Source organism: Temnothorax nylanderi, unplaced genomic scaffold, assembly GCF_030848795.1.
Source record: "Temnothorax nylanderi isolate EJ_2023f unplaced genomic scaffold, tnyl_v1.0 TNYL_tig0453_pilon, whole genome shotgun sequence".
NCBI lineage: Eukaryota > Metazoa > Arthropoda > Insecta > Hymenoptera > Formicidae > Temnothorax > Temnothorax nylanderi.
The window spans coordinates 71,583-84,049 of NW_027249515.1; the positions used below are offsets into that span (position 1 = coordinate 71,583).

The 12,467-nt window shown below is 39.1% G+C and overlaps 1 protein-coding gene across 4 annotated transcripts; it reads left to right on the top strand.

Moving 5' to 3' along the window:
- Window positions 1-940: 940 nt before the first annotated feature.
- LOC139782931 (uncharacterized) lies at window positions 941-9,190 on the top strand. Of its 4 annotated transcripts, none has more exons than XM_071722015.1 (7): window positions 941-1,113; window positions 1,469-1,681; window positions 1,756-1,963; window positions 2,026-2,241; window positions 2,368-2,420; window positions 5,631-5,766; window positions 5,915-9,190. In XM_071722015.1, exon 7 carries the CDS (start codon window positions 6,440-6,442, stop codon window positions 7,460-7,462), a length of 1,023 nt encoding a protein of 340 aa, XP_071578116.1. In that variant the 5' UTR covers window positions 941-1,113; window positions 1,469-1,681; window positions 1,756-1,963; window positions 2,026-2,241; window positions 2,368-2,420; window positions 5,631-5,766; window positions 5,915-6,439; the 3' UTR covers window positions 7,463-9,190. The 4 variants fall into 4 exon arrangements, with proteins under 4 accessions (XP_071578116.1, XP_071578115.1, XP_071578117.1 ...); XM_071722014.1 differs by having other exon boundaries at window positions 2,040-2,241; XM_071722016.1 differs by lacking the exon at window positions 5,631-5,766 and having other exon boundaries at window positions 2,040-2,241.
- The last annotated feature ends 3,277 nt before the right edge of the window (window positions 9,191-12,467 follow it).

The window sequence follows — 12,467 nt, forward strand, 5'->3', positions numbered from 1 at the left end:
GAAAAATAATTGTAGTGCAACTACTCTTAAAAAATATTGTGCTTTATGACATTTCTTAAAAGAAGAGATTATTTGTGACATACATTCATCGCGCCAGACTGTAAACAGGCAAATTATGTATTTTCTGTTAAGACATCGATATTTCATCATTTCGATATCGATTCAAAGCTATTTGATTTGCCTGTCAAATCAAAAGACACGGTAGTGTCTTGCGCCAAGTACACGCGGAGCGAGACGCACCGTGACTCTTTTACGCGAACGCACGAGTTGCGAGTACCTGAGATTTTGAGATCTCAATAACGAGTGAACGGATCAAGTTCTAAGTAGGCTTGATCGATAGCTTGGGGTCAATTTATAACAAGAGTGTTTTTATTTTTCCGCTGCGTGCACTACGAGCGGAGATATTACGATGTAAAGTCTGAAATGGTAAATTTTACAATTAAGAAACGTCGTCGTCGTCCTACGGTTGCTTTTGCCTCGATAGATGGCGTTTGAGAACATCTCGAGCGTCCCCCCGGGGCCCCTCCATGACAGTATTGCTACACTGAAAAGAGACAGCATATACGCGTACGTGCGCGCTCATCGCTCAGTGCGTTTGCGCGAACAGCGCGCTGTCAGTTCCCAGCAAACACCAAATATAATTGATATGTAACGTAGGAGTAACAGATAATATAACAGGTGTTATACTGGAGTAGCATAACAGTTATATAACTTTACTTTATCATTATAATATAACTAGGTTATAAAACTATTATGTTGCTACGTTATTTATATGTTATAATAAATGCACATTAATACAACTGTAATATATGCATGTTATACAACAACGGTTGCGTTGATATTATATAAATATTATATAACCTCATCGATAGCATGCGCCATAGCGGCGCGCGCAAGTTCGCGCGCTTCTGCTAGTGCCATCGTGCCACGATCGTGACGATATACATTTAGAAGACCGCGACCGTCCGTGGGAGATCGTGAACCGCGTTCGCGGGTGTCTCGTGTGCGCGACGGCCCGTCGCTCGTAAAAGGACGCGACGCCGGCGAGAGACGGTCGAGAACGTGCCTTTGATTTGCCCTTGTACGAGAGATAACTTGATCGAGCTATTATAGGTTAGAACACGTTGTGCACATTAGGAGGTACTTTCCGTTTCACGCACGATGCGCATAATGCATCATTTATCCTTGTTATTCATCGAGTGTTAATAAACAAGGATAAATGATGCATTATGCGCATCATGCGTGAAACGGAAAATACCCTAAAAGTCGGTCTACAATCAGTCGTATGTCGGAGGGTATTTTCCGTTTCACGCACGATGCGCATAATGCATAATTTATCCTTGTTTATTAACACTCGATGAATAACAAGGATAAATTATGCATTATGCGCATCGTGCGTGAAACGGAAAATATCCTCCGACATACGACTGATTGTAAACCGGCCCTAAGTCTCTTTCCGCTTCCGCAGCTTCCGCTAGTGTCATCCTGCCTCGTGCCACGATCGCGACGATATACATTTGGAAGACCGCGCCCGTCCGTGGGAGATCGTGATCGTGAACCGCGTTCGCGCGAGTCCCGTGCGTGCGACGGCCCGGCGCTCGTGAAAGGACTCGACGCCGGCGAGAGACGGTCGAGGACGTGCCTTTGATTCGCCCTCGTACGAGAGATAACCTATTTGAAGGTATGTACAGAAGCTAGGTTAGAACACGTTGTGCATATCATACTATAATATAATATATAAGTCTCTTTCCGCAGTTCCGCTAGTGCCATCGTGCCGCGATCGCGACGTGATCGCGACGATATACATTTAGAAGACCGCCCGTCCGTGGGAGATCGTGTACCACGTTCGCTGGTGTCTCGTGTGCGCGACGGCCCGTCGCTCGTGAAAGGACGCGACGCCGGCGAGAGACGGTCGAGGACGTGCCTTTGATTCGCCCTCGTACGAGAGATAACCTATTTGAAGGTATGTACATATACGTTAGAAGCTAGGTTAGAACACGTTGTGCATATCATACTATAATATAGGTCTCTTTCCGCAGTTCCGCTAGTGCCATCGTGCCACGATCGCGACAATATACATTTAAAAGACCGCGCCCGTCCGTGGGAGATCGTGTACCACGTTCGCGGGTGTCTCGTTCGCGCGACGGCCCGTCGTCGCTCGTAAAAGGACGCGACGCCGGCGAGAGACGGTCGCGGACGTGACTTTGATTCGTCCTCGTACAAGAAATAACCTACTAGAAAGTATGTATATATACGTTAGAATAAAATTTGGTGATCGAATTCATAAATAAAAAATTATGAATTTAAACATTATAGTTATTTCAAACTATTTTTTCCATTTTTTAACGTAATGTAATATTTGTATAGCATTTTATCTGTGAGTGACCACAACTTGCCTGCATCATGGCTAAGGATATACGGTATTTATCTAAGAGACGAAAGAATCAGTTAATAAGCAATAAATTACAATGTCATGAAGATCCTCCTTTGTTGCAATCAGTTGTTCGGAACATAGCACTTTCTCCAGTACTTAAAGCGGTAGATGAAGCGGTAGATGAATCGGTAGATGAAGCAGTAAATATTGGTTGTATTTCTTATAGAAATGTTACAGATCTAAACGGATTAGATGCATTAGAATCACAGTCTCATGTAGAAAGCAAACATGAAGAACCTCATATTGAATCACAAAATGACACTCCTGTGACATTAGAAGATGTCACAGATTGTATGGATGAAACGACTTTACGAACAGATTTACAAAGATTAATAATAATGGAAGATAATATTTCACATAACACTGCTAACAAATTACTTTTGATTCTAAGAAAACACGGTCATGTAGAATTGCCTAGTGATGTTGAGTTTTACTTCAAATCCCACGAAATGCGTTTGTAAATTTTAAAGTTATAGGTAATGGTCACTACATACACTTTGGCCTTTCTTTTGCTCTGGAGCGATCCATAAAAATATATCTCAAATTTTTGAAAACAAAGGAAATAAAATTAAATGTAAATGTAGACGGTTTGCCACTGTCCAAGAGTTCTGGCAGTCAATTTTGGCCTATTATGGCATCTATTGAGGAAATTGATGCCATAATATACAGTGCCTTTCATAATTGGAGTATATCATGGTATGCGCAAGCCTAGTGATGCTGATTTTGTAAATGAATTTATTGAACTTTCTATACGGTTATTATTAATGCAATAATATGTGACGCTTCGGCTAGATCATTTATTAAATATACCAAAAGTCATACTGGATATTTTTCATGTTCTAGATGTGTACAAGAAGGCGATTTTTTCCACAATAGAGTCATTTTTCCTGAAATTGATTGTACTTTACGTACAAACGAAACATTTATAAATCGAATTCAAATTGAACATCACATAGGTAATTCTATATTAGAAAAATTATTAATTGATATGGTTTTACAAATTCCACTGGATTATATGCATCTAGTTTGTTTAGGTGTTATGAAAAGATTGCTGCAATTATGGGTTAAAGGCAACAAAAATATTAGATTGTCAGCAGAAGGTGTAAATTCAGTTTCGAATTATCTAATTGCAATTAAGTCCTGTATTCTGAATTTCGTCAATTCTTATACTGTATACTGGAATTGTTATTATGAAATCAATAATGCGACCGATACATTATGATCATTTTGTCTCTCTTAAGCCTTGTGTACACGATACTAGAAATCGGTCCGAGTTTCGGTTTAAGCCAATAAAACTGCTGCTTTTCTGTAAGAGCTGCAAGTTGATTGGCTTAAACCGAAACTCGGACCGATTTCTAGTATCGTGTACACAAAGCTTTAGTGTTGCTATAATGATATTAAGCGATCCGCAATTATGTATATCATTTAATGCTTATGCGAATTCTTTATTAGTATGGTTTGTTTCCAATTATGGAAATATTTATGGTAATGTATATTTGTCATACAATGTTCATAATCTCGTTCATCTTGCCAAGTGGCAATATAATCGTTATACAACATTAAAATAACATGCCAACATTGTGATATTGCTTCATAAGTTTTATCACTTAGTATCTTTACCTTAGTTACAATAAAATCGTAAAACGTATAATGGTGCGGTAATATAAGAAAGATCCTCCTTGACATACATTAACTGATCTACCATTACTGTTTTAAGCTCGCTGAATTCACGCTTCAGAATTTCTAAACATCTCTGAAGAAGCTGATAGATAGAATTACCTGTATGTGAAAATTTAATTTATGCAGTAGAACATTATATATCACGCCAATGTTACTCCAAAAGTGACACTGGAGTATTTTAATAACTTAAAAATTCTCTAAATCACTGAGACATTCACCTTTCTTCATTATAACACTCCGACGATAGCCAGATCCATCCCAATAACTGAATGTGATCTCAATTTCTTCTTCCTTCAACGCGTTCTGCTTTCTAGCCCATTCTTGCCTCAATTCTTCCTTAAGTTTATTTTCCTCCTCCTCCCTTTCCCTATCTGGCAAGAAACTTGTATCTACATCTGGATTTTTCTTAATCTTCTTAATCGCGAGGCCATCAGATTGCTCATTTTCTGACTGCGGGGATTTTTCGGCATTGTCTTCGTCCAGATTAAAAGACAAAGCTTGAATCTGTCTCTTCTGTTTGTTCTTTTCTTTTCCTGCTCTTTTTCACGTTCCTTGTATCAAAGCATGATATGTATGACTAGATGACATTCAGAGCACTGGGCGAAAATCACATAACATTCAGAGCACTGGGCAGAAATCACACGTATATATATATATATATATATATATATATATATATATATATATATTTATATGTATGTATGTATGTATGTATGTATGTATGTATATAGCCCCTAATTAATTTAATTAATCCAGAAACAGTTACATTTGTGTACGTACCGGAATGCTTTGGTCCATCTGCCATGTTTTATATTTTTTTCTGGGCTGACAATCATTATTGTCATTATAACTGTCATCACTATCAGACATGGTGAATGATATGGAGCAACAAATGTAGGAGGCAATAATCTATAATCATATTATTATTATTAATGAATTAAATAAAAGAGAGGAGAAATGAATTAAAATGCGCATTATGCATAAAATATATCTCATACCAAAATCAGCACCGTAAAAACATCTAAGAATTTAAATCGTTCTACTTCGACATTAGTGGAGGTCAATAGTTGACGACAGTTATCGCGCGCAGCAAAATTTGTAATATTTTGGGATAAGACATTCTGTGAATATGTACGTATTACGCATATAATGTATACACATACATATAGATTGCAGAATTTATCTCAAATTTGTCAAAAGTGCTACTGTTTTTTTAAATTATATAATTACCAATTGTTTTTTTATAGCGTCGTAGGTAGACCGTAGATGTGAGATGAGGTTTTTATTGCGCAGGCGCACAGTACGCGCGGTTTTTTGCGTCTCGCTGGTCTCGCTGCTCGCATGTACTCACAACACTCACATGGTTGAGCACCGTTTCGCGCTTCCGCTCGCATCTCGTGCATCTCGTGGATCTCGGAATCACACCAAGATCTTCGCTTATATTATCTTATTTTTGTTGAAAGTACTTACGGATTTTGTGTTTTTCATATCGCTTTGGATAATGTTTCTTTTGAAGTGCGACGAAGACGAGTCATATTGCATGGTAAATGACGAAAATGTTATTTTCGACGATGAAACGGTGAAAAAAGGAGAGGCTGTTCGGTTCTATTACAATAAAAAACAATATACTGGAAAGGTCCTTATGTTCTCAGGTTCGTTATTCCTTATTTGTATTAATTCTGCTTATAATTTGATAATTAGCATATTAGTACCTGGCCTAACCTATATGACCTAATCTAACCTTTAAAATTTGGTATGCACGCTAGAATTTCTTCAGATTTATTTCTTTTTCATGTGTAGATAACCATGATGCAATTGAAAAAGAGCTGAAGAGATATAAGACAGAATGTAAAATGAAACGAAATAGCAATAAGTCAAAGGATGCCCGTAAAGGATTCGACGTAAAGAAAACCTGCGATGACAAACTTGTCGGTAAAATGCCAAAAAAGACAACAGAAGAAAAAAATAGAAGAACATATTCTTTTGTAAATACATATATATTGTTACGCCCGTGCTGTGCGCTCGCTGTGCGCTCGTGCCGTATCGCCCGTTAGACGCCTGGGCGGCAGAAGAATATCGCAACCGGACAACGGGTTGCTTGACGACGCTGTTTACTAACAGCCGGTCGTCAGATTTACGCTCTGGATCTCGAACTGGACAGACGTGTCCTGTTGTATTAGAGCAATAAATCCGTTCTTTATATAACAGAGAGTACCTTTTATTCCCGGTGACGGGGAAGCGCGGCGCGTTCGCGAGTGTGCGAGTGCGGCGAACGCGTGTCGAGCGTAACATTTTGGGGGCTCAGCCGGGATCGGACGTGTGACGATGAGCGTACCCATGGCTACAAGGAAAAGGCTTCGGGTGGAGACGCCTCAGCGGGACGCTACGGAAGCGACGACAATGTCGTCGGTTACAGAAACCCTCCGGACGGTCATCCAGGAGGTCCGTCTCTTACGAGAGGAACAGGAGCGGAGGGAGCGCGAATACGCGGAGACGTTCCGCCGCCAGGAGGAGGAGCTACGTCGTCTCCGTGGGACGAACTCCAGCGACATCTCGCAGCTAAGTCCTCTCAATATTAGAGCGTCTGGGGACGCGGAAACGCGGGCCGTGAGTGATGCGAGGGCGCGGGACGCTCGCGAGGGAGGTGTGGTCGCGGACGACGCGGAAGCGCGAGGCACGGGCGGCCGCGGCGCGGAGATGCGAGTCGCGAACGGCGCGAGGACGCGAGACGTTTGCGAGGGGGGCGCGGTCGCGGGCGGCGCGGTAGCGCGAGTCACGGGCGGCCGCGGCGCGGAGACGCAAGTCGCGAACAGCGCGGGGGCGCGGGTCGCACTCGAGGGGGACGCAGCCCTGAGCGGCGCGGGGGTGCGTGCCCAGCGCGCGGGGGAAAGTGTCGTGCACGCGAGTGACAGGCTTGGTTACAAGCTCAAGCCTGATACGTACGATGGGACGACTCCGTTACAAGAATATTTTTCCCAACTTAGTATGATCGCGCGGGCGAATCGCTGGGACGACGCGACGAAAACCGTCGCGTTAGCCTCAAGTTTGAGGGAAAGGGCGCGCTCGATTCTCGAAACAGTACAGGATGTCGAGCGGTTGAGCTTTGCGGAGCTTAGGACAAAGCTCGAGTTGCGATTCGGGGAAGGATACTCTTCTCAAAACAGTTATTCCGCGCTGACGAATCGTAAACAGAAATTTGGGGAGGATCTAACTGCTTTTGGCTCCGATATCGAGCGTCTGTCTCGCCTTGCGTACCCGAGTGCCCCTATGAATTGCGAGATAAAATCGCTTGCTCGCAATTCGTGTCCGCCGTTTCGGATCATTTTATCCGACGGACGTTGCAAATAGAGGGGATAACCTCCTTATATCGGGCCGTCGAAAGAGCGAAGGCATTAAAAATAATTCAGGGGGAGCAAAAGGATCTTTCAAATAATGAAAAAAAGGAGGCGGGAGAGATTAAGGGACAAATGGGAAAGGGGAAATTTAGCGTTGGCCGCGGAGAATGTTGGACATGCGGAAAGACCGGGCATTTCCGTTCCGAATGTCCCGAGGAAAAGGGAAACTCGGCTTAGTCGAACTCAGCAGAAATGTTAATAAAAATGTATTTGTAATAAAGAATTTTGATGCAACGTGTTATGATTTCGTTTAAAATTTTTAACCGTTCGTTTCCTTGTTTGCTGCGCATAATATTTGTTTTCCTAGGAGAAGTCGGCGGTATGCGGATTGATGTGGTTACCGCGGCGGAACATCGGCCGAAGACTTTTCGAGGAAGTTTTTTTTTTAAGAAGACCGCCTGCCCACGGTTTTTTTGATCTGTGGTTTTCCCGTGGGCCGTAGGGCAAATGCCGGGCGGGGACTTGGGGAGCCCTGCGGGGCGTTGGGTCCACAGAGAGTAGATCCCCCCCCTTGTCCGAAGATTTAGGGGAACGGCAGCGGAGGAGGACGGCAGCGAGGGAGACCACACCGGGAGAAGAGCGGAGCTCCTGCGGGGTCGTCCTGGGACCGTCAGAGGGGGAGCCTGGCCAGCTCTCTCCAGAAGAGGGGCGGTTGGAGACCTGGAGTGCGGCTACCAGGGACCAAGAGGAATAGGGTCCGTTGACTTGGAGCAGCAGCTCGAGGAGGGCAAGTGAACTATTCGGTGCCCTGGAGCCCACGGAGCAGAGGAGCTGTGGACCGCGAAAAGAAACTACCCTCCCGGATTGTCGGGGCGACAATTTTAGAAGAGGGGGGGTAGTGTTACGCCCGTGCTGTGCGCTCGCTGTGCGCTCGTGCCGTATCGCCCGTTAGACGCCTGGGCGGCAGAAGAATATCGCAACCGGACAACGGGTTGCTTGACGACGTTGTTTACTAACAGCCGGTCGTCAGATTTACGCTCTGGATCTCGAACTGGACAGACGTGGCCTGTTGTATTAGAGCAATAAATCCGTTCTTTATATAACAGAGAGTACCTTTTATTCCCGGTGACGGGGAAGCGCGGCGCGTTCGCGAGTGTGGTGACTGTGCGAGTGCGGCGAACGCGTGTCGAGCGTAACAATATATATATTATTTCTTATTTTATTATGTTATTAAATTTAAAGGACGGATGATTCTATTTTAAAAATCTTACTGATTTTTGTTCTATAAATTTGTTTTACATCACTTGAGGTTATGCAATAATTATATCCAAATTTGTGTAGGAAAATTCTACATATAATGAATATTTTACTGCCATGCAATTCATTTAAATAAGAAAATAGTATTCTTATATGCAATAAACTGTCTTATTGTTCTATCCGCAACTTATATTATTTTATAACCGGCTGAAATTTGTCATTTGTCAATTATATCAATATTATAATATATATCATTATTGTTTATAAACAGAAAAGTAAAAATATTGAAGAGATGAATGTGAACATCAGTGACACAAGTTGCAAGAAAAGAAAAATAAAAGATTTGGACGAGTCTACGAATTCGTCTCGAAGTCCTTCGACGACGTATTCCTCTGATGAAGAGATAAAAGACAGGAAAAGCCCTACTAAGGAAGAACTTGTAAAGTTGTTGGAGGATGCTAATAAAAAAATTGCAAAAATGCAATCATTGGAAGTTAATTCATTACGTATGTATAGAAATATAATCTATAGATTTTACATTTGTTTTTTTACATTAGATTTCTATTATATATATTTTGTTTATTAACTATATATATAATTAAAATATAAAGTATATTTTATCGTTTCCTTCCTTCATTACTTTAAAATCTTATACGACGATGACAAAAATCATTAAAATTGAAAATTAATTTAAAATAGCGAAACTAGTAGCTGCAGGATTAAAAATTGTTTTTTGTACGTATGTATGATTATTACTTGTTATAAATAACGATTTGTTTCTCTAAAGACAAATCTGTTATACAATGATTTATTATGATCTGAAAACCATCAAATTCATATAGAAAATTCAAGAAACAAATATTTTTACATATATACTTGATTTCGTATAAATTTTATCAGAAATTTTGAAATACACTTTTTTATTATTTTTAACATTTTTCTGTAAAAACTTATATTTTATACAATAATTGTCCCATCAAATTCATGAAAATTGAAGAGAGAAAACATGTATGTGTTTTATATAATAATTAGTGAGAAATTTTAAAATACTTTTTTTTTATATTTCTAACAAACATGATACTAAAAACATAACTATATATATATATACTTTTTTCGTATACTAGCTTGTTTTTATGGTAAATTAAAAATAATTCTATAAAAAATGAAATATGTAATATAGGTTTTTACACAAAGAATTAAGTGTAAGCATAATACTTAGGCCGGTATTTATAGTCGGTTCTTATATTTAAGAACGTCTTAAGTGTACGATCTTAAGATGTCATCAACCTGCAATCACAGAGCCGTATTAGCATCTTAAGACATTATTTTTGAGACGGTCTTGAAATAAGATTCGTCTATGAATACCGGCCTACACATAAAATTACGAAAATTGTTGGTAAATTTGCTCATTTATGTAAATATTTTTTAATAGCATATAACAATACGAATACCGAATCCCAGAAACGACAAGTAGATATAGACGATGAAACTGCTAGCGTTGCAAGTGAAAATGAGGAAAAACGGGAGTTAATAGAAGATCATCCTATTCAAAGCCCAAGTAATTTTAGCGACCATAAAGTCCAAAATTATTATTACAACGATGGGCAACTTTTTGGCTCCGATTGGGCAAACGATAAAGTAAGCTTTACTGCATTTTATACAAATATTTTATAACAGTTTTCTACTATATATTTTATTAATATATAAATTAAAACAACATTTAGACCGAAATTTAAGAAATACAATTTTTTATTTTATTTGCAATAAGTTGAAAAAGTAGGTACTCTTCATAATACGTATATACTTTTTTATTATATCTAGATGGTTTTATTAAAAAATAATATTTTTTGCAAAAGACGGATGCTAGAAGCTGCTCTTTCAACGGCGAAAAAAGCATCGCATCTTGCTCGGCAATTAATACCTGCTGTTTTTAAACCCGAAGCAATCGTTACTTCAACGCTGAAAGGTCAAAGTCCTAGAATGACAAAACATCAAAATCCGCCGGTACAAGTGGACTGTTTACACGGTGTTGCAAAAGACGCCATAATTGGTGTGTAAATAATTTCATATCAATACGTATTATATTGAATAACAATATAAAAGTGTGACGTACATTAAAAAGAAGTTTATTATACTTATAAAAAATATAAGTTTTATATGAAAGCTAGGTTGTTTTATGATTTACAGATTTTTCAATAAAGTATGCCCGAAAGAAAGGTTGGCCTGAACAGAGTGTAAGAGAAATCGAACAAGCGATGACGCAAAAGGTCGGAGAACTAAAAAGACAAGCAGCAAAAAATAAAACTATTTAAAGAAAAATAAGTTTTTACACTAGTATTGACTATTCTACATTTTTATTATATATTTTAATATTTTTCGTACGTATGAAAAGTATGGAATATACTCCAGTATTTCTTAATTTTGTTTTAAACATGCCAACGACATTCCATATCAAATATATTTTGAATATCTGATTTTGTTCAAATTCTCCTACTATGATATTATAGTCTGTACTTTTAGTATTATTGTATGGTTCATTTATTTTGATTTTAATTTTCTTTATTTTATTTTATAATTAATGCTAAATGATTAATCTCTACGTCATATATACATACATATATATAATATATATATAAAGTACAAAACCGGTGTGCAATGTTACAATCGTAATATCAAATACGTATAATACACCGTGTAAACATATGCATATATATAATATAAGTATATAATAAATAATATTTGTTACATATATACATATATTATTTCTAATTATTTTATTACAGCTGCCCGTGAAAAAATGGAAGAGATTTGAACAGACTTGAGCAGATCTCATCAGATCTGTTCCACTCAGATCTGGTTTGATCAAAATATTGGCCCTATCTGATCAGATTCAATCAGACATGAGTAGATCTGATCCGTTTCTAGCGGACAGGGTCAGATATGATAAAACAGAACAATCTATTTTGTATCTGCTCGGATCTACTCATGTCTGATTGGATCTGATCAGATAGGGCCAATATTTTGATCAAACCAGATCTGAATGGATTGGATCTGATGAGATCTGCTCAAGTCTGTTCAGATCTCTTCCATTTTTTCCTGGGGTATCTGCAGCATACACCAACAGTTCGCAATCAATAATTGAATTTTTATCATAAACTTCATGCAAGATTGTAACTGCATTACATTTATCGGTGATACAATTTTGGCGTAAAATGGCTACAAATTGTTTAAATTTTTCAATACGCCATGAACATTTTGGCATAGTTGAAAATACACATTTTCGACGCAATGTTCTAGTTCGAACAGGAAGAGTACGGTTGACGGTTTCATGTACAAGCTGGTGTCGCACGACGTCAATTTTACATTATCTGCGTCACGTATTTTAACGAGCTCCAGATCTCGAAACGCTAGCGATGATGGCGCCGATGACTGCACGAGTCGTTGAATATCTGCACGTTTTTCGATGAATGTCACCCACGTTGCATGAGGCAGAATTATCCGATTGCCTCGATTATCACCAATAAGTATATCCACAGAGGACATAGGTCCCGCGTTGATTCCAACATCTAAAAATTTATATGCTGTCGATGTTAAGGCAAATCTCCTTCCCAAAATACGAGGCGTGTAGCGGGGTTTATTAAAACTGAAAAAAATACAATTATGTTTATAAAAGTTTTTTTTGCACAAGTATATACGAAAATTAGCGGTACTTACTCATTGTGCTGTTTCTCGCACGTTTCATCTTTAATTGGAACGTAGTA